The 21,892-nt window shown below is 43.7% G+C and overlaps 1 protein-coding gene across 1 annotated transcript; it reads right to left on the bottom strand.

Annotated features, from left to right (window-relative positions):
• Positions 1-5,302: 5,302 nt before the first annotated feature.
• LOC109921019 (DENN domain-containing protein 2D-like) lies at positions 5,303-21,743 on the bottom strand. Its single transcript, XM_020521064.2, has 7 exons — positions 21,594-21,743; positions 20,097-20,245; positions 17,056-17,233; positions 11,344-11,385; positions 10,613-10,697; positions 8,509-8,745; positions 5,303-7,900 (listed from the first exon to the last, which is right to left on the bottom strand). The coding sequence occupies exons 1-7, from the start codon at positions 21,675-21,677 to the stop codon at positions 7,845-7,847; spliced, it is 831 nt and encodes a 276-aa protein (XP_020376653.1). The 5' UTR covers positions 21,678-21,743; the 3' UTR covers positions 5,303-7,844.
• Positions 21,744-21,892: the final 149 nt, after the last annotated feature.

Genomic DNA, 21,892 nt, shown 5'->3' with positions numbered 1-21,892 from the left:
AGTGAACAAATACAATCTGATAATCATTACAGGGCATAACTGCAGGGTGAAAAGGATTGAATCCTAAACATTGAGGCATGTTACATTCAAGAAAAATAGAAACTAGCTAAAGATGGGGAGGTAGCACTGTTAATCATACACAGCATTGGGGCAATAGTCAGAGATGACCTTGATTCAGGCGATCAGGATGTAGTTTAGTTAAAGGTGGAGAATATCAGTGGACATTATTCACGAATGGGAGTTGTCCATGGGCCCTCTATCAGTAACCATGACGTGTGACAGAAAAACCTCCAGGGAATTGCCTCCAAAACATCTACATCCTTCCTTCAGTAAGGAAACCAATCCTACACATTGTATTCGAGATGTCCAGCAAGTGTCGGTGTTGGAATGGGAAAAAACTTTAGGGAGAGGGTGGCGTGAGGAAGTGCTTGAGAAAACCTGATCTGTGATTGGTCTGATGGGAATAACAAAATCATGGGAAAGATTTAGAGGAAGGTTACCAACCGGGATTGAGGAGTTTATGTGGAGCAAAACGTTTAGGGAGGAGAAGAAGGCAGTGAACTAAGGGCAGAGAGAACATAATGAGGTGAGATGAAAGTTGAGATCAGTGAAGACGAGAAGTTGTTTGGCGCAGAGGCTGAAGAAACTGTGGGGAGAACATTCTTCTTGCACCATCTTTGTATCTTTCCTTGTTGTTGCAATGTCCCAATGATAATGATATGACACATATAAGGATCCAAAAAATACAACCCATTCCCACACCACAGACACACATCGGTGACACTGGGAACCACACCCGAATAAAATAGCTTGCTGAACAGGTTTTTGAGATACTTTACCTTTCCAGGATAATTACAGGCATAGAAAATAGGAATAGGATAGGCCATTCAGCCCTTTGAGCCTGTATGACCATTCAATATGATCATGGCTGAGCACCCAACTCTGTACCCTTTCCTGCTTTCTCTCATTCTCTTTGAACACTTTAGCCTCAAGAACTATATCTAACTCCATCTTGAAGACATCCAGTGTTTTGTCCTCAATGACTTTCTGTGGCAGAGAATTCCAGAGGCTCAACACTCTTTGGCTGAAGACATTTCTCCTCATCTCAATCCTAAATGGTCTACCCTGGACTCCTGGTCATTGGGAATTTCCTTCCAGTATGTACTCTGTGTTATGGCACAAGGAGACTAAGCCAAACCAAATCATCCTCACTATCACTGGATTTGCCACTCAGTGAAATTAAAACATTCAAAGACCCTTAAAATGCTCAATTGTTCTTAACCAGACTTTATAAGTAACAGATCTTGGGCACTAAAGTTATAATTTAAACAAAAATTAACAAGTAATGATTAATAATAACTGTTCAGAACACAGATAGACTACAAGGCAACCTTATTAATATCTACTAAGCTCAATCTTCTTTGATCATAAACACCTCACACACAGAGAGAAACAGTTATGATTAAATACCAGATTTTCATGAAATCGTTGGACAATGGGTTGTATTAAAGGCACAGAGGACCATATATCCTCTAGAATTCTGAAGCCATCAGTCAATGCAAAGAGCTTCTGCATATCTCTGGAGACCTATTTATTTCATCAAGACTGGGATTCTGTTCGAAGAACTTTCAACAAGTTGATAACTGGAGAATAACTAGAGAGAGCAAAATGACACAAACAGCTTCCCAGTGCAGTAGCTTCTAAAACAACACTGCCTCCTGCTCAAAACCCCAGTCAGAGCCAGTTCATCTTTTGTTTTCTCCTCCTTTTTCAACATTCTCTGTGATTGACTGGCCAGTACCACTTATCCCTTGATTGACCAATTCAACATCCAACCACCAGCCAGTCTTTGAGTGTAGAAACATTTTGGAGTCAAAATGCCTACAGTCTCTTTAAAGCAGTAATTAAAATTAATTATCTTTTCAGACCAGTTCCCAACACCAAACATCAGACATTTGTTCTCACTTCTTTAAGACATGATGTGGAGATGCCTGTGTTGGACTGGGGTGGGCAAGGTCAGAAATCACACGACACCAGGTTGTAGTCCAACGGGTTCATTTGAAAACACAAGCTTTCGGAGTCAGGTGACAAAGGGGCTACGCTTCAAAAGCTTGTGTTTTCAAATAAACCTGTTGGACTATAACCTGGTGTCGTGTGATTTCTGACCTTCCACAAAACATGCTGCTGTTCAAAATTCAATTCTCAACTTCAACACTCAGTTTCAAACCAGAAATGAGAAAAACAAAAGCAAAATAGTGACAATCTCAACACCTATTCAATTCTGTTCGAATTTTCTAGCTTTCTATGAAATTCTCTCCTCATTCTTCTAAACTGTGGTGAATATAATCCTAACCGATTCAGTCTGTCATATGTCAGTGCTGCCAACACTCTCTTACCAGAATCACTGGTAAATCTTCGTTGCATTCCCTCTACAGCAAGAACATTCTCCCTCAGATAAGGGCATCACAACAGCACATAACTCTCCAGGTGTGGGCTCACCAAGGCCCTGTACAATTGTAGCAAGACAGCCCTGCTCCTATACTCGAATCCTCTCCCAATGAGAGCCAATATACCATTTCTCTTCTTTACCACCTGCTGCACCTGCAAGCTTACCTTCAGTGACTGGTGTTGAGGACACACAGGTCTCGTTGCACCTCCCCCTTCCCCAATCTATTGTCATTTAGATAAAAATCCACCTTCCAAAGCGGATAACCTCAAATTTATCCACGTTATACCTTATCTGCCATGAGTTTGGCTACTAACTCAACTTATCCAAATCACACTGATGCATCTCTGCATCTACCTCACAGTTCACCTTCCCTCCCAGCTTTGTCTCATCTGCAAATTTGGAGACATTACATTTAGTTCCCTCATCTGAATCATTAATATACATTGTGAATAGCTGGGGTCCAAGCACTGATCCCTACAGTACCCCACTGGTCACGAGCTGCCACTCGGTCAAAGACTGACTTGTTCCTACTCTTTGCTTCCTGTAAGCCAACCAGTTCTCTGTCAATAAAAACAGAAAGAACTGCGGCTGCTGTAAATAAGGAACAAAAACAGAAGTTGCTGGAAAAGCTCAGCAGGTCTGGCAGCATCTGTGAAGAGAAATCAGAGTTAACGTTTCAGGTCGAGTGATCCTTCCTCAGTTCCCTATCCAGGTCAGTACTCTATCCCCAGTCCCATGCACTTTAATCTTACACATCAATCTCTTACGTGGGATTTTACCAAAAACCTTCTGAAAGTCCAAGTAAACCACATCCACTGGCTCCCCTTATCAACTCTACTCGTTACATTCTCAAAAAATTCCCATAGATTGTCAACCATGATTTTCCATTCAGAAATCCATGCTGACTCTGTTGGATCCTGTCAATTTCTAAGGGCTCTGCTATTAAATCTTTTTATAATGGACTGTAGCATTTTCCCCACTACAGATGCCAGGCAAACTATTCTATAATTTTGTTTCTTTGCAACCTTATTTTTAATTAGTGGGGTGATATTAGCTACACTCCAAACTGTAAAAGAGTCTATAGAATTATCTTCAAAGATGACCATCAATGCATCCACTATTTAGAGGGTCATTTTCTTGAGTACTCTGGATGTAGATTATTGGACCTGAGGGATTTATCAACCTTCAATCCCATCAATTTCCCTACTAATACTGATTTCCTTCAGTTCCTCCCTCTCGCTAAATCCTGTGTTCCCCAACAGTTTTGGGATGTTGTGTTCTCCTTTCTTAAGAACCACCAAATTATGTTTTTAATTGGTCTAAAAATGCCACCAAAACAACTTGCGTTTATATAGTGCCATTAATGCAGCTGAAGACCAATAACTAGACAGAGTAAAAGTGAAAGCCATCTCTTTGTTTCCCTGTTAGAACTTCCCCTGTTTCTGATTGTAAGGGACCTTCACTGTGCCTTTTCTCTTCACATACATATAGAAGCTTTTACAATCAGTTTGTATGTTCCCTACGAGTTTATTCTTGTTCCGCTCCCCACCCCCATATTATTCAACCCCTTTGCTAAATTCTAATTGCTCCCAATCTTCAGGTTTGATCTTTTATTTGGGCCAATTTGTCTGCCTCTTTCTTGGATTTAATACCATTCCTAATTTCTGTTGTTGGCTATGGTAGGGTGACCTTTCCTGTTTTATTTTGTGCCGGACAGGAATGAATAATTGTTGCAGAACCCCATGCATTCATCATTGTTTATCCAAAGCCATCCCTTTAAGTAACATTAATCAATGTATGATACCAGCGTCATACCATTATAGTTTCTTTAGATTCAGGACCCTGGTCTCAAATATCAATTAAGCCACTCTCCACCTTTAAATGAATAAATCTATCATATTATGATCACTCTTCCCCCAAGGTCCTCGCACAGCTAGATTGCGAATAATTCCTTTCTGAATGCACAGTATCCAGTCTCAAGTGGCCTGTTTTCTAGTTGTTTCCTCAGCGTATTGATCCAGAAAACCATCCCATTCATACTCCAGGAATTCCTGCTGCATAGTATAGTTACCCATTTGATTTGCTCAATCTATATCTAGATTCTGCAGGTTTAAATCCCACCACAACATTTGGTGGTATTTCAATTCAATTTATAAATCTAGAATATAAAGCTAGCCTCAGTGATGGTGACCATGACATCTATTCTCATAGAAATCGATCTGGTTTTTCAGGGAAGGAAATCCGACATCCTTACCTGGTCTAGTCTACATGTGACTCCACACCCACAGCAATGTGGCTGCCCTCTGAAATGGCTGGGCAATGGACACCCAGCTCAAGGAGCATTTGGGGATGAGCAACAAACCCTGACCTTGCCAACAATGGCCACATCCAATAAAAGAATAAGAAATGGTCTTACATCAAGTTTTATCTAGGTAACCTTTTTTTGAAAAGGGTGTCCTCAGTGGTTAGCAATGCAGCTTCACAGCGCCAGGGACACAGGTTCGATTCCAGCCATGGGTGATTGTCTGCATGGAGTTTGCATGTTCTCCCCGAGTCTGCGTGGGTTTCCTTCCACAGTCCAAAGATGTGCAGGTTAGGTAGATTGGCCAGGCTAAATTGCCCGTAGTCTTCAGGGTAGGTGAGGCGGATTAGCCATAGTAAAACCTCCATGCAGGTTTACGGGGATGGGGAGGGTCTGGGTGGGATGCTCTGAGGTCGGTGCTGACTCGATAGACCAAATGGCCAGTTTCTGCACCGTAGGAACGCGAGGTGAAGCAGGAACAAAACGCAAAATTTTCCTGGTCTGTCAAGAATCTTTTTGCTTTCATTACAGCAAGAGGATTTGAATCCAAATTTTGATTTAAAATTATTTTATTTAAAATCTCCATTTCCAATGCTATGCAGATTATATACAACCAGTGTGTCACATTATTTTGTACATAGGTTGAAACTTCACAGTAACATCAGAAATAGCAACGTAAGACAGTGAGTGTGTAATTAAAGATTTTCTCTGTAACATGACAGTGTACTGCCTGATTTACAGAACATTCAATGGAAAAGACACAGCAACAAATGAACCACAGGGGCCAGTATAATCCTAGCAAGTTTCAACTGGACAAGACATACTCAGGCCTGAGAAATTTTAACTTGTACCCCATTCTCCATCTGGAATGAGTGTGTATTTACATAGTGACCTTCCTCACCATCTCCAAAGCATTTCACAGCAATATGAAAAATCGCAGATGATCTGTTTTTAGGACGTTGACTTTGGGACAAATCTTGGTCAAGGCATTAGCAAAAAGTTCATATCTTTGACTAGGACCATGGTACCTTCTATGTGGAGGAGGTGAAGTTCTGGTTTAATGTCTCAGCTGAAAGACAGTGTACCTCTGGCAATGCAGCACTCCCTCGTCAAGTGGGGCCAGCATGGAGGGGATGGGGTGGGAGGGGACGGGACTGGACTGGAGTTGGGGCGGTGGATGTGGGGAGGGATGAGGGTGGGAGCGGTTGAACCACCTCCAGCCAATCAGTGCTCCTCAGATCTTTTCAGTGGCAGGTGACTGGTTGACAAGTGGATTCCCATTGGTAGGGTCATTGCTGACTGGTTTTGGATTGGGGAATCCAGTGGCAGGTAGGCTACAATTTTCCAAACGGGGAACAGTAGAAAACATCTGATATAACACAGGAAATTCCTAGCCTAACCTGTCTTCTCTAACCCTAGAGGCAGAGTCAGAGCTAAATAAAAACTGAAAGAGCTACGGATGCTGGAAATCAGAATAGAAAACAGAAATTGCTGGAAAAGCTCAGCAGGTCTGGCAGCATCTGTTCGAGACAAATCAGAGTTAACAGTTCTGAGGAAGGGTCACTGGATCCGAAACGTTAACTCTGATTTCTCTCCAAGATGCTGCCAGACCTGCTGAGCTTTTCCAGCAATTTGTTTTTCACAGTCAGAGCTGATTTTCCCACTCAACCCTTGCGCTTAAAATGCTTTGGGGGTCCCAGAGACATTGAAACAAAACGTTTTTATGTACAGAAGCTCCAGACAGCCAGATCCTCAACCTATAGCTTGGAATGAAATGGTCAGGGCCCGGGACAGGTACAGTAACCAACTCGATCAGAGAACATAAATACTAATGTACTCACAGCAAATCAGGCAGCATCAGTGGAGAAAAACAGAGTTAACATTTCAGGTCGATGCCCTTCCATCTGAATTGAAGATAGATAGAAATTGTTGTTTAGGCATAGAAGACTTGATTATTGCTGAAGAAAAGACACATCTTGTAAGTCGATTCAGAGATAGTGGGAACTGCCGATGCTGGAGAATCTGAGACAACAAGGTGTAGAGCTGGATATTCCTGAAGAAGGGTCGAGACCCAAAACGTCAGCTTTCCTGCTCCTCTGATGCTGCTTGGCCTGCTGTGTTCATCCAGCTCTACGCCTTGTTACATCTTGTAAGTCGACAGGTGGAGTCTGATTGGTAGAGACGTTACCATGGAGGATGCACCAGTTTATGATTTCTGACAGTTAGCTGCCAAACTTTGCTTAAATGCATTAATGTCTGCTTTTTTCCTTAAATTGGTATTTTTTACGAATTGTCCTGAAGAGTGCAAAATGAAAAGGTTCAACAAAATATAGTTTTTCAGTAATATTCAAGATAAAAATGCAAGAATGCTCAAGTCGGCGGAAGAGGGAGAAGAACAACAAATTGGAAGCTCTGGGATAAGCCAGAGGAGATTAGTTGCTACATTATGCAGAAATCACCCGTCATCTGGATATAACATCCTTTACTGCTTTCTGTAGCTATTGCATCATGCAATTTTTCTTATTAATCTCCCTGGCTTTCACCCAATCATAGACTTCCTCCTTTGAACTTCCTGGCCCGCCTCCCTTCAACTGCCGTAAAACATATTGCATTTCTATATTTCCTCCATTCTGAAGGATCAAAAATATTAACTCTGGGTTCTTTCTCCAGAGCCACTGCCCAACCTGCTCAGCATTTCCTAATTTTCTTTGTTCTTACTCCAGATTTCAAACGTTTGCCTGGTATCAAATCCACATTCATTAAAAAAAAGGAGACAAAATAAAAGTTTGAGAAGAGGAAAAACACACATTTCAACAAAACCATTGTTTAAGATATTCAAAGAATATCAATACCACATCACTTCCCCTTTTCCCAAACTGCCCTTTCTGAAATTAGTCCATTTAAATACAATCATTCAAAATTTACAAGCTGCTCACAATGATGACAAGCTTCTGAGGTAGCTGCCTCTGTCTTTGACCCTGAGGACAAAGTGACCTGTTCTCCTGCTGCTGATCAGCCATTTTCGGCGTGAGGTGGTAGGCTGACATTAGACTGTTCTCCCGATGTCAGCTCCATTGTTTACTGGAAACTACCCTACTTTACCTTAGTTCTGTTCTCACGGTGTTCTTTTATCTTCTTCTCAAAAAACCCTGGAGAGAAAGGGAGAGAGGTCAGATACAGAGGATTGTGTCTGCAGGCTGTGGGGCAAGATTAAATAACTGGGTGGAGCCCATGATTGAGTAGCACAAAGTGGACCAAATGCCCATGAGAGGGGAGGGGCAACATGGGTTCGGGAACATCTGTATGCGCTGTATCTGTCCATATGCAATGGTTTTGAAATATTTTCAGATCTGCTCCAGTGAGTTTATTTGGTTCTTCTCCCTAGTAACTTGCAATGCTTTATTGCAGTATGATGCTGGGCACTAGTTGGGAATGGGATGCACTCAGGATAAAGAGGAACAGGACAGAGAGAGCTGGGTAAAGCTCTGACAATATCTGTGTGGTCAGAGAAACAGATAATGTTGTGTCCAACAGTAGTATATTGGACCTGAAACACTGAATATGTTTCTCTCTCCACAGATGCTGCCAAATCTGCTGGGTTTCTCCAGCACTTTTGATCTGTAGCATCCACAATATTTTGTGTTTATGTGGGGCAGACAGTGTGGCTCTTTCTGGTAGACAGAACCAGAGAGAGCTGCTAGAAGGCTCATGTAGAGCCAGTGGCTGATGGTTTGGTCACCCGTCCACACTGCCTTACCTTCTGGAGAACAAAGAGGATCTTGTAACTCCTGGACAAACAGCAAGAACATCTGTGTCACCATGAAGCTCTTGAGAAACTTGCGGATGGATCTGGAGGCGACAGATTTGCGAAACTGCTTCTCTTGAAATGTAATTTCATTCCGGTTTCGTTTAAGGTGGTCAGAATAATGTCCGATGACTTTAACAAAGAACAGCACAAAGGTGTTTGTCACCATGTCGTTTAACTCCTGGCTGCCTGTAGACAAACCCGAGATAGACAGAGACGTTAATATCACCAGAGCATGCTTCATAGCAATAATGGCAAATGCTCGACAATCTTCACTTTCCCCAGGTCTAAAAATGCCACCAAAACAACTTGCGTTTATATAGTGCCATTAATGCAGCTGAAGACCAATAACTAGACAGAGTAAAAGTGAAAAGAATCAGAGTGAGCTGTTGTCTTCTGGAGGGTTCTGTCTGAAAGGACAGCAGTAGCAGATACAAAAAGTAATTTTCAAAAAGCAATTAGATTAATATTTGAATTGGAAAAGATCAGAGTTATGCCGAAAGAAACCAATTAGGTAGCTCTTCCAAAGGGTCAGGACAGATACAATGGATTGAATGGCATCCTGAGCTGTTTAAGATTCTGACAGGCTCCATGAGGTTGTGCCTGTTTCAAGCTAATACACAGCATGTGTGTGTCATTTGCTATCCCGGTAATCCACATACTGAGCTAGTTAGGGCTAGCATTTAGATTGGCATTTGGATTCAGGTTTGGGTTAGCATATGGATTTGGGTGAAGGTTAGCGTATGGATTTGGGTGAAGGTTAGCATATGGATTTGGGTGAAGGTTAGCGTATGGATTTGGGTGAAGGTTAGCGTATGGATTCGGGTTAAGGTTAGCATATGGATTCAGGTTAAGGTTAGCATATGGATTCAGGTTAAACTGCCTGCCCTAGCAAACCAGAAGGGTTTGTAAGAAACTACACCTGCTGGCTTCATGATTGTGGTGATAATTCAGTAGCTGGGGCAGTGGGATCTTTTCAAACATTGAACTGCATCCTCAATGCGTTCTACTCAGCACTGCACCCAACAACGTGACTGCTTCAATCAATTTCATTTGGAAATGCTACTCCAAATGGGACAAACTCCAATCTTCATGACAAAGTAATCTACCTGTGAACTGATCAACTGGGTTTTTTTCACAACCATTGCAAGATCAAAAAGACAAAGTCAACCAATGACAGCAGGGAAAGAGAGTAGTGCAGAGTTTCAGTAATTTGGGGAAGTGGAGTTCCAGCAGGGCACAATGAAGTCAGGCTTTATCCCAATTCTGCCAGGACGAAGAGGATGTTCACTTGCAGCTTTAAAGAGAGTAAAATTCAGATGACAGCATGAAGACAGACCAGAGAACTGATTCACCAATAAGGTTCATTCTGCACTGCATGCTGGTGTGCAACAGAGGTGTGAGAAATGTGTCCCCACATATCGGGTAATGGTGCAAGCTCACGCTTGTTATGGAACAGAAGCCACAGAGAGAAATCTGAGTGATGGAGGAGAGACACGTTCAAGGAGGATGGTGGAGACAGCGAGATCTAGAAGGTGGAGGAACCTTCAATGTTACCAGGGTTCACTGCTCCTGCATCTCTGACAGACTTGAAGAAGTAACTGTGTTGTTGAATATCTGAAAGAATAGGTTTCTCGGCCTCACTGACAGCAATGGGAAGAACATCTACTTTACTCCAAGGAAAATTAAGGCTGTGAGCTCTGGAGACAGACAGAGAGAGAAGCTGAAGAAAGATGGTGAATGCCAGTCATTAGATAGGATCAGGAGAGATGGTATGTGCAGGAGGTCACTGATATAGAACAGGAACGTAGGGATGTGAGAGAGAAAATCAGATCATGAGCTATTAGTTAGAACACAAAGTAATTTGAAATCAAACTAGGAATCCATTCAAGACTAAATTAGAATTAAAGATGGTCATTGAAATGTTAGTTTTGCTTAACAAAATGGATTGTGCCAAATAAAACCAAATGCAAATACATTCAAAGTGGCATGAAAGCACAGGATTAAAGAAGAGAGCTCCAGCAGGTAAGGATAAACGTGGCCTGAGGCTTCTTACACTGACAAGTCTTTCTCTGGCTTTGCAGAGAGTTCAGAAGCTCCTTGTACATCTTGTGGGGCAGAATATCATGCTCATCACCAACCTGCAGGGTTAAAGAAGAGTAAAATATTACAATCCCCACAGTTAGTACCTCCAATCGGTACATTATACAGCAGAGCACTCCCAGAGTACAGCAGTCTGGTGACGGGTCAGCTATCCATGAAAACCGAAGAAGAACAAATCAAAAGTTGGCTCATAAACCTGCATCTTTGACATATCTGCCATGGTCAGCTGGTTACTGGTTACACGTTACACAAAACCAGGATGTTTACTGTTGAATAACCAACATCTATTTGCTCCTAAAATGCCACAGCATTCTTCAGCAGTTTGACTCCTCCATTCAATCAGAAATATTCTTTTTCCAATGAATGCTTTCTTCCTGGTTATGTTCCCCATCCCATGGCCACTAAAGAAAACTTAGAGGGGGGGGTTGATTCACTGCTGAAAGGTCACAAACTGAAACACTAACTCGAGATCTTGACTGATGCTGTCAAATCTGAGGAGAATTTCCAACTTCTTTTTAAAAATATCATAACTGTGTATCCTCATTAAAAAGAGCACAGGAGATGTGAGGATAGTGCCTGAGTCTGTGTTACAGGCCTGCAAGCCCTTTGTAAACACAGGTACAACCAACCAGGAATCTGCAAGGCATTTATCAAGAAATCCACCATGAGAAAGTGTTTACTTACTTTTTGCAAGAACTCTCCTGAATGCAAGTCCACCATTAAACACTGAAACAGAAAGGTACAAAATAGGAACAGTTATAAAATATATAAAGCAGCTGGGAACCTGGCGCTATCACACAGCTGTTGTATGTTTTATATATTTTATGTTATTTTATATATTTCATGTTATTTTGTGTATGTTACATAAACATTATTTTATATATGTTACATATATTTTGAGGACTTGAGTTTTGAAGGGTTGTGGAAAATTGGATTTGTTTAAAGTTTTGTGGAGATGTCTGAATGTCTTTTTTTGAACAGTCCAATGAAAGGACCCATTAGAACATTTTATTAAAATGCACTTCTTGGAAATCACATGACTTTAACTCGTTGCTCAGACTCACTTCAGAGCAATCCCCTACAGAGTTTTATTGCTGCCTTGTTTGGATTTCGCTTTGGATGGCAGTTTGGGGAAAGCTTGTGGAGGAAATGCTGCCCAGCTCATCCGTCTGCTTTTCTGAAACATTCTTCCTGTGTGAGTCCATTGTGAATCCAATTGTCCTTTTTAAGAATGGCTGGAAGACTGTGATCCTGTGTTTCCTCAGCCTGTTTTCTTCCAAGGCCCCAGAACCATCTGTACATGCCCAGTGACTTGCCTGTGTGTGCACCAGGTAGCCAGACTGATATCCATCTGTTTCTTATCATTTCTTCCTTCCAGAACTAACCATTATTGGCTAAAAGTATGTTTTCTCAAAGTAAATCATTGCAAAGACAAATCCATGTTTTCTCTTCAACCTGGTTTTTATGTGCTTTGGGTTATTTAGAGAGGTAAACATTTATATTTTCAGGTTACGAAGTGTGTGTTAGCAACAAGGTAATCTGAAGGCTTTTACAGAAGCCAAAGTGCATTATTTAATTGTCATTTTGAAGCTGGGACTGATCAAGATTGAGAACTGAATATTAAAGGATTTACAATATTTTGGAAGGATAGACAAGGTAAAGTAGGGTGATGTAGTTAGGATAATAAGGGGCAGGATCAGTCTGTCAGTGAGATGGGAATCGCTGTGTATCCCAGGGTCTTGTGAACTGAAAATAGATTGAACTGGACAGTGGGACAGCAACTGAGAGTGAAAAGGTCACTTTGCTGGCTAAAACCACTGATCCCTGGTAACTCAGTGGCCAGAAATGACAAAATTATTATCACCTTGCCTGGTGGCTCAGCTTTCTGCAGTGGAACCCCGGACTTCTGATATCACGGGAGTAGGACCCTGAAGCGACCCTGGAGAATAATGTGGTGGGAGAGGGGCTGATTTTATAGAGGGTATTAAAGGTCTGCTCTGCCACTGGAGAGCAGGTGAGAGAGCCACGTTACCTTCCCTGGGAACTTTCGCTGGTATGAAGGACCACTCAGACATTTAAGTAGCCACCAAAAGGCATTCCTTGGGATCGCAGGGATAGTGCTGCTGGCCAATCAGAGCTTGCTGTGGGAACAGCAGTCACTGGGTGTTTGGGATTGAGCAGCCAGAGGGAGGTGCTGGTGGGGGCAGTCTTGGGTATACACAGCAGAGCAGAATAAGGGGCAGCGGAGAGTTGCTCTCAGGGGGCTCCCCATTCTCAATACTGGGCCCCTTGATCAGGGTCTGAGTGTCCCACAACCCTTCCCACCCCCAGCAGACACAGCTGTGTTGCCTGGACAGGCCCCGTTCAGCCTGTGGCTGGGTTAATGTCAGTGGTGCAACGGTAAGAACTTCCCTCTGCTTCTGAACCCAGGGAGGCAGCCAGGAAGAGGAGGACATTCCCTAGCACTTCCCAGCCTCCCATTCAATTGTGGTGGGAGAAGGAGCTGGGGAGGTGGCTCAGCGCTCGTACTCAGCCCCTCCCCTTACGGCTAGTTGAGTGCCCTTCCCACGACAAAACACACCATAGACGGGGCGTAAAACGTCCCCTTGCCCTTCACCGCATCTCTTACTGGGGTAATGGGACTGGAGCGATCTGGTGCGCACATACACACATCACTAAAAGGAGCAATACCGTTTAATAAGGTCATAAAGATGTAGGGAATCCTGGTCTTTATACTCACAAGGACAGTGTATAAAAGTAAATACACTATGACCAACATTCCTCATAAACACTGGCTGGCGGTGAACAGGAGTATTGTGTCCAATTGTGAGCACTACTATGCTGAAGGAAGGATACAAAGGCTTGAGACAGCAGGAAAAAGAGAGTGCGCAGGAGAAAGAGGGTGCGCGGGAGAGAGAGAGAGCGGGGGAGAGAGAGAGAGCAAGTGGAAATAATTGATGAACAGTTCCTCAGATGAGGAACTCCTGGTGTGTAGACAGACTCGGGAAGCTGGACCTGCTTGCCTTCGAGAAGAGAAAGTTTGAGGGATTTGATTGAGATGTTCAGAATCATGAGAGATCAGGACAGAACAGATGGAGGGAAACTGTTCTAATTGGTGGAGGGATCTGGAACATGCTGCCTGAGAGTGCAATGGAGGCAGATTCAATCCATAAGACCGTAAGACATAGGAGCAGAAATTAGGCCATTCAGCCCATTGAGTCTGCTCCGCCATTCAATCACGGCTGATAAGTTTCTCAACCCCATTCTCCCACTTTCTCCCCATAACCCTTGATCCCCTTGATAATCAAGAACCTATCTATCTCAGTCTTAAATGTACTCAATGACCTGGTCTCCACAGCCTTCCGTGGCAGTGAATTCCATAGATTCACCACTCTCTGGCTGAAGAAGTTTCTCCTTATCTCCGTTCTAAAAGGCCTTCCCTTTACTCTAAGGCTGTGCCCTCGGGTCCTAGTCTCTCCAACCAATGGAAGCATCTTCCCAACATCCACTCTGTCCAGGCCATTCAGTATTCTGTAAGTTTCAATTAGATCCCCCCTCATCCTTCTAAACTCCATCAAATATAGATCCAGAGTTCTCAAATGTTCCTCATACGTTAAGTTTTTCATTCCCGGGCAATCTTGTGAACCTCCTCTGAACGTGCTCCAGGGCCAGTACATCCTTCCTGAGATATGGGGCCCAAAACTGCACACAATACTCCAAATGTGGCCTGACCAAAGCCTTATAGAGCATCAGAAGTACGTTCCTGCTTTTAGATTCAAGTCCTCTTAAAATAAATGCCAACATTGCATTTGCCTTCCTAACTACTGACTCAACCTGCAAGTTTACCTTGAGAGAATCCTGGACTGGAACTACCAAGTCTCTTTGCACTTCAGATTTCTGAATTTTATCCCCATTTAGAAAGCAGTCTATGCCTCTATGCATCCTACCAAAGTGCATAACCTTGCACTTTCCCACATTGTATTCCATCTGCTACTTCTTTTACCCACTCTCCTAACCTATCTAAATCCTTCTGCAGCCTCCCCACCTCTTCAATACTGCCTATCCCTCCACCTATCTTTGTATCATCTGCAAACTTAGCCAGAATGCCCTCAGTTCCTTCATCTAGATCATTAATGTATAAAATGAAAAGTTGGGGTCCCAACATTGACCCTTGCAGAACACCACTAGTCACTGGCTGCCATCCTGAGAAGGACCTTTTTGCCCCCACTCTCTGCTTTCTGCCAGTCAATCTTCTATCCATGCTAGTACCTTGCCTCTAACACCATGGGTCCTAAGCTTACTCAGCAGCATCCTGTGCGGTACCTCGTCAAAGGCCTTCTGGAAGTTCAAGTAGATATCAAGTAGATAGATCCATTGGCTCTCCTTTGTCTAACCTGCTCATTACCCTCTCAAAGAATTCTAAGAGATTTGTCAGGCATGACCTCCCCTTGATGAAACCATGCTGACTTTGCCCTATTTGACGATGTACTTCCAAATATTCAGAAATATCATCCTTCACAATGGGCTCCAAAATCTTACCCACGACCGAGGTTAGGCTAATCGGCCTGTAATTTCCTGTCTTTTGCCTCACTGCCTTTTTAAACAGGGGTGTCACGTTAGCAATTTTTCCAGTCCTTTGTGGCCCTCCCTGACTCTAGCGATTCCTGAAAGATCACCACTAATGCTTCCACTATCTCTTCAACTATTTCCTTCAGAACTCTGGGGTGTAGTCCATCTGGTCCTGGTGATTTATCCAGCTTCAGGCCATCAGTTGTCTAGCACCTTCTCCCTGTTGATGGCCACCATACTCAGCTCTGCCCCCGACTCGCTTGAATTTTTGGGAGATTACTGACTGACGCGAAGTAATTATTCAGTTCCTCAGCCATTTCCTTGTTCTCCGTTACTATCTCTCCACCATCGTTTGCCAGTGGTCCAATGTCCACTTTTGCCTCTCTTTTGCCCTTTATATATCTAAAGAAACTCTTACAGTCTTCTTTTACATTACTGGCTAGCTTACCCTCATTTAATCTTCTCCTTCCTTATTTCTTTTTTTGTTGCCCTCTGTTGGTCTTTGTAAGCTTCCCAGTCCTCTGGTTTCCCACTGCCCTTCACCACACTATATGCTTTCTCTTTTGCTTTTATGCTATCCCCGACTTCCTTAGTCAGCCATGGTTGCCTCATCCTCCCCGTACCATGCTTCTTTTTCGCAGGGATGAATTTTTGCTGTGTCTCCTGAATTACTCCCAGAAACTCCTGCCATTGCTGTTCCACTGTCTTTCCTGCTAGACTCCTCTTCCAGTCAATTCTGCCCAGCTCCTCCCTCATACCTCTGTAGTCGCCTTTATTCAGCTGTAACACCGTTACCACTGATTCCATCTTCTCCCTCTCAAACTTCAGAGTAAATTCAATCATATTATGATCCCTGCCTCCTAAGGGTTCCTTCAACTTAAGCTCCCTTATCAAGTCTGCCTCATTGCAAACGACACTAAATTCAGTATTGCCTGTTCCCCAGTGGGTTCCACCAATATGCTGCTCCAAAAACCCATCTTGTTGACATTCCACAAATTCCTTTACTTGCAATCCACTACCAACACGATTTTCCCAGTCCACCTGCATATTGAAATCCCCCATGATCACTGTAACTTTGCCTCTCTTACACCTTTTCTATCTCCTCGTGTATCTTGCGCCCCAGCTCCTGACTGCTGTTTGGAGACCTGTACATCATTCCAACTATGGTTTTTTCACCTCTGCAGTTCCTCAACTCTACCTACAGAGATTCTACACCATCTGACCCTACTTCATTTTTTACTATTTATTTAATTTCATTTCTTACTAATGAGGCAACTCCACCCCCTCTGCCCACATGCCTATCTTTTTGATAAGATGTATATCCTTGGATATTCAGCTCCCAATTCTGATCCCCTTGCGGCCATATCTCTGTGATGCCCACTACATCATATCTGCCAATTTTGATCTGCACAACAATCTCATTTACCTTCTTTCTTATACTGTGTGCGTTCAGATATAACACCTTCAGTCCTGTATTAACACTCCCTCTTCTCATTGTCACTTGTTTATCCAGTGTGCTTGAAGTTTGATTCCTAACCTTTTCCAAACACTCTGTCCTATTTGTGTCTGTGCTGGAGACTTTAATAACCTCTCCTGAGTTCTCCCTTTTTGTCATTTCTTTCACATTTCATACAGTTGAGGTGTTCAAAACAGAATTAGATAATTACTGAAAAGAGGAAATTGCAGGGCGTCGAGAGAAGAGTGGGGCTGGCAAAGTGTACCCAGGGACAGAGCTGAGTGACCAGTTGTGCTTTTTTTTAAGATATAGACATATTTCATACCTTTGGAAGAGGCAGAGTATATTGCAGACCCAGAGCTTGCTCTTACCTCTTCGATGGGTAGTTCGTCCAGCTGTTCCCGAAACTGTCTCTGTACTCCCACGACAAAGGGCGTTGGGGAGCACACTGTGTCGAGCATGACCTTGGGCAGCACTGGGATGTAGGTGTGCTGCCAGGTGAATGGGTACAGCAGGGCAGCGACAGCATGGATACACTGAGACAGAATACTGTAGGGGCAAGATCCCACTGTTAGAGTCAACAAGCCAAACATTAAACCAAAGTCAACTGAAAAAATAGTTCTCTATGGGTGGGTAATAAATTGGATCTAACAGACTGTTTGTGAAAGCAAACATTCAAATGTTTAAAGTGTTTAAACTGCAATGGAAAGCAGCTTTAACCAGACTAACAGTTCTGATATGGTATGAGAGTGTCAACCCCACTATCAGTCTGACTCCCGCCCCTCCACTGTGACTGTTGCAGTGTGGAGCTGTGGGAAGATGGCCTATCACCTCAGAGAGCACCTCAGTCTCTGGTAATTTATCCTGCCATCAGATCTTCATGAGCTTCAGCAGAAAGCTGGAATTAAATCGGATGAGTTTCATGGTGTGGCACTGGTATACCATCCAAATCCATATATCCATATCATATCATCCCTACAGTGTGGAAACAGGCCCAACGGCCCAACAAGTCCACACCAACCCTCAGAGTAACCCACTCAGACCCATCCCCCTATAACCGACCTAATCTACACATCCCTCAACACTATGGGCAATTTAGCATGGCCAATCCACTTAGCCTGCACATCTTTGGACTGTGGGAGGAAACCGGATCACCTGGAGGAAACCCACGCAGACACAGGGAGGATGTGCAAACTCCACACAGACAGTCGCCTGAGGGTGAAATCGAACCCGGGTCCCAGGCGATGTGAGGCAGCAGTGCTAACCGCTGAGCCACCGTGCCGCCCTTACACCCCACACATGGAGACCACAGTGGGCAGGACTGTTGTTCTGCAGACTCCCAGATTGCTCAGCCTCTTACTCCTCCTCATTCCCCAATGCTCAAATTTTGCTGAAGGCTGCATTTGCTTTGGCAATTCACAGTAAGACATCGCCAAAGAAGTTGTGAACTTAACATGATAGAATTTAACATTCAGTTTGAGAGTGAGAAATACAGGTGTGAAACAACTGCATTTAACCCAAAGGGAGTTACAATGAAAATAGGATAGAGTTAGCTAAAGTAAACCCGGCAGACAGATTGGCAGGAATGACAGGAAGCAAGCGGTGCCATTTAAGGAGGTAATTCATGACTCTAAAAAAAAATCCCAGTCAGGAGGAAAGATTCAAAGAGAGAGATAAACCAACCATGGCTAACCAAGGGAGTTAAGAAGCACATAAAGTTGAATGAGAAAGCATAACAGGAGGCAACACTCAGTGACAGGCTGTTCATAAATCTGTTCTGAGAATGTGGAGGAGGCAAGTTCACTAAGTGGTTCAGGTCTCGAATGTACTGTCTGAGAGTGTGGAGGAAGCAGGTTCAACCAAAGCATCCAAAAGGGAATTAGTTTGTTCTATGAGAAACAACAATGTTCTGGGTTACAAGGGAGAAGGCAGGAGCATGGCACTGAGTGTGATGCTCATTCACATGGCTGGTACAGCTATAGCAGGGTGACTAGCTTCCTTCTGCACTCTAACTGTTCCATGATTTTGAGAAGTATCTCTACGGAAATTGATTATTTAAAATTCCTCACGTTCTTTACCCCCATGGTTACTTTCTGGGTGCAATTTGTGTAAAATACTGTAAAATCTCTCTTTATCCTTCTTTCTGGTCTTGCAGTTAGTAGTAGTTTGGAGAATGGCCTTTGTGTCTACACCACCCCCACCACTTCAGGAATATTTTGGAGTCATTTAGTGATGCTCTGGGTCCTGACATCAGGAAGATAATGTATTGTCCTGGAGTCACATCTAATTAAAAGACTCTAGTTCTGATTTCCAGCGTTTGTAGTTTTTGTTTTCCAAATTAAAACATTGTTCCTTTGATCAAAGGTTGCTCCCAAGGTTCCTGCCCTGAAAGAACTGTTTTAACCTATTGAATTCTTTCATCTGTTCAAATAGTTTGATCAAGTCACTCCTCAATTGAAAGCATTATAAAGTATGCTTTAAAAATTCTCCTTTTACCTGGTGCTGGAGACTAGTACAAATGGGGCGTTGCACAAGGTTCTTGGTGAATTCCAATCTATTTGATTGGAGCTCAGTGCCAAGAGCTAATCATATCTAGAACACTGCAACATGCTCAGAGTTCTCTACAATGCACTTTACCAGCAGGTTTCTCTACGGTCCTGAGCAGGCTGCTGCTCTGCCTGTCTACAACAGTCTGTACCAGGAATGTTGTGCCCTCACAGATTAACACAGTGCTTCAAAAGCTTGAGGTGCTGGTCTGTCAAATGCTTGGCCCCAACCTGCCCTGTCTGAGTGACAGAGTTTATGAGGCTAATAAACTTGCAAACTCTTGACAGCAACTGATGCCAAGATGAAGGAATGTCAGTATCTCGAAGCTGTAACCACACCTCCAGATGCACTAAATCCAGTTCCAGGGTTTCTCCTTTGCACACTCATTTAGACTGACCTTGATCCAGTTCCAGGGTTTCTCATTACTCGTTCAGACTGTTCCTAATGCTCAGTTTGAACTATTGTTTAATTTTGCGTACGAATCACTTTAAAACAAGTAATGATCTTTATCTAATTCTCAGTGCTTTCTGATTTGTCACTCTCAGGCTACCTTTCACTTCTTTCAGTTTCACACCCAACAGATTCAAGTAAAAGTTCAAAGCTGATTTCTGTTGGTGCTTTCCCCGGAAACAGGAAGCAGCAATTCAGTCTTAAACTGACTCCGCTTTCTTGACTGGTGGAAGGGTGATGTCTCCGTTGTGTTTGGGCTGTTGTGGAAAGGCCACAGTCAATCTGGACCAAGGTCAGTGTGCCGTAACTGCAACATTACACAACAGATACCCCATTCAAGGCAGCCCTGAGGGAGCAAACATTTCATCACCTTCTCCCCCCAGGGTCTATGTTACAGGATGTCTCTCTCATGTACCTGAGTTCCTCGGCCAGGAATATCACTCGTCTCTCCAGAAGCAACGAGGCAAAAATTGCAATGACGTTTTCCTCCGATAAGTATTTGAAGAGTGAGGTGAAGTCGACGTGTTCGAGGCGGGAGTCAGAGGGTCGTGTCAGGTTGATGATCTGCAGACAACAAAAACTTGAATAATACTCAGTCACTGCTGGTTCACCAGTCAGCACAACATCATTGATCAAAGCTTCATCACACCTTCAAACTTGTTTTATTAACAAACTGGGGCTGCTTTAAATCTCAATCTCACCTCGACAAATGACATGCATGTTATTGCACTGTGTCTAGAATTCTCCCTAACGTTTGCAATGCTGACAAAGCAGGTTTTGGAAAAGCATTTCCAGCACAAGTCTATCCCACTCTGCAACAGACCCCACTCATTCAGCATAGCAAGAACTCACTGGTCTCCATCAGGGAGTCTCTAGTTAGTGTTAGGTCAGGTTGCGTTTGTGAAGTGGGCTGGAACCCCCCAACCCCCGCTTTATGGGAGACTGACCATGTAAAATAAAAAGTCTAATGAAAACAGCAAGTCAGAGGATAAAGTCAATTACAACACGATTAAAGAAGGGACACGGGTTTGATTCCAGCCTCAGGTGACTGTCTGTGCGAGTTTCCACATTCTCTATGTATCTGCATGGGCTTCCTCCAGGTGCCCCGGTATCCTCCTACACTCCAAAGATGTGCAGGTTAGGTGGACCGGCCATGGGAAATACAGGGTTACAGAGTTAGGGTAGGGGGTGAGTCTGGGTGGGATGCTCTTCAGAGGCGGGTGTGGACTTGATGGGCCGAATGGCCTGCTTCCATACTGTAGGGATTCTGTGATTCTATGAAGATCTGTGTGTGTCTAGGTGTGGAACCACAGAAATGGGGGAAGGTACTAAACAAATATTTCGTGTTAGTATTTACTGTGGAGAAGGACATGGAAGCTAGGGAATTTGGGGAAATAAATAGTGATGTCTTGAAAAATGTCCATATTGCCTGGATGGGTGCAGCCCCAACAACTCTCAAGAAACTTGACACCATCCAGGACAAAGCAACTCGATTGATTGGCACCGCATCCACAAACATTCACTCCATCCACCGCGGACGCTCAGTAGCTTTAGTGTGTACTGTCTACAAGATTCACTGCAGAAATTCACCAAAGATCCTCAGACAGCATCTTCCAAACCCATGGCCACTGCCATCTGGAAGGCCAAGGGCAGCAGATAGATGGGAACGGCAGCGCCTGCAAGTTTCCCTCCAAACCACCCATCATCCTAACTTGAAAATATATCTCGATCCTTAACCGTCGCTGGGGCAAAATCCTGGAATTTCAAGCGGTTCAAGAAGGCAGCTCACCACCGGCTTCTCAAGGGGGCAACTAGGGACGGGCAATAAATGCTGGGCCCAGCCAGTGACGCCCACATTCTGAGTCTTGTGGCTTACGAAAGCTCTCCTAATTCCGGCGGTCTGAGCACCCACCTCTGTTCCAGATTCCGGGATGAAGCTTTTGACAGAGACCGTTTTGCCTGGAGCTGGGAATGCTGCTTCCCGCAGCCCCTGCATGAAGGGATAAATCACAGCCAGGGAGATCTGCCTTCTCTTCTCAACCTCGTCCAGGATCTACGGAGAGATGAGTAAACACAGACATGTTGACAAAGCTGCCCCGACAAACCACAGCACAGCAGCTGGGAACAAGACCGAGCTCACCCACAACAAACCGCAGTAACACAATACTCCCCAAAAACAAACACATGTTCACCCAGGCCTCGAGGGGTGTC

The sequence above is a fragment of the Rhincodon typus genome, chromosome 25 (assembly GCF_021869965.1).
Source record: "Rhincodon typus isolate 14 chromosome 25, sRhiTyp1.1, whole genome shotgun sequence".
In the NCBI taxonomy this organism is placed as follows: Eukaryota; Metazoa; Chordata; class Chondrichthyes; order Orectolobiformes; family Rhincodontidae; genus Rhincodon; species Rhincodon typus.
Note: the sequence above shows the minus strand (reverse complement) of the source record. Positions and strands in the feature narration are given on the sequence as shown.

Bases quoted from the DNA above. Each gene is read 5' to 3' on its own strand.
- LOC109921019 (XM_020521064.2), bottom strand. From the start codon at position 21,677: ATGCAGGGGCTGCGGGAAGCAGCATTCCCAGCTCCAGGCAAAACGGTC. The intron at 10,698-11,343 runs GTAAGTAAACAC...TTAACCCTGCAG, and splicing joins CAGGAGAGTTCTTGCAAAAA to GTTGGTGATGAGCATGATAT. The intron at 7,901-8,508 runs GTAAGGCAGTGT...CTTTCTCTCCAG, and splicing joins TCCTCTTTGTTCTCCAGAAG to GGTTTTTTGAGAAGAAGATA.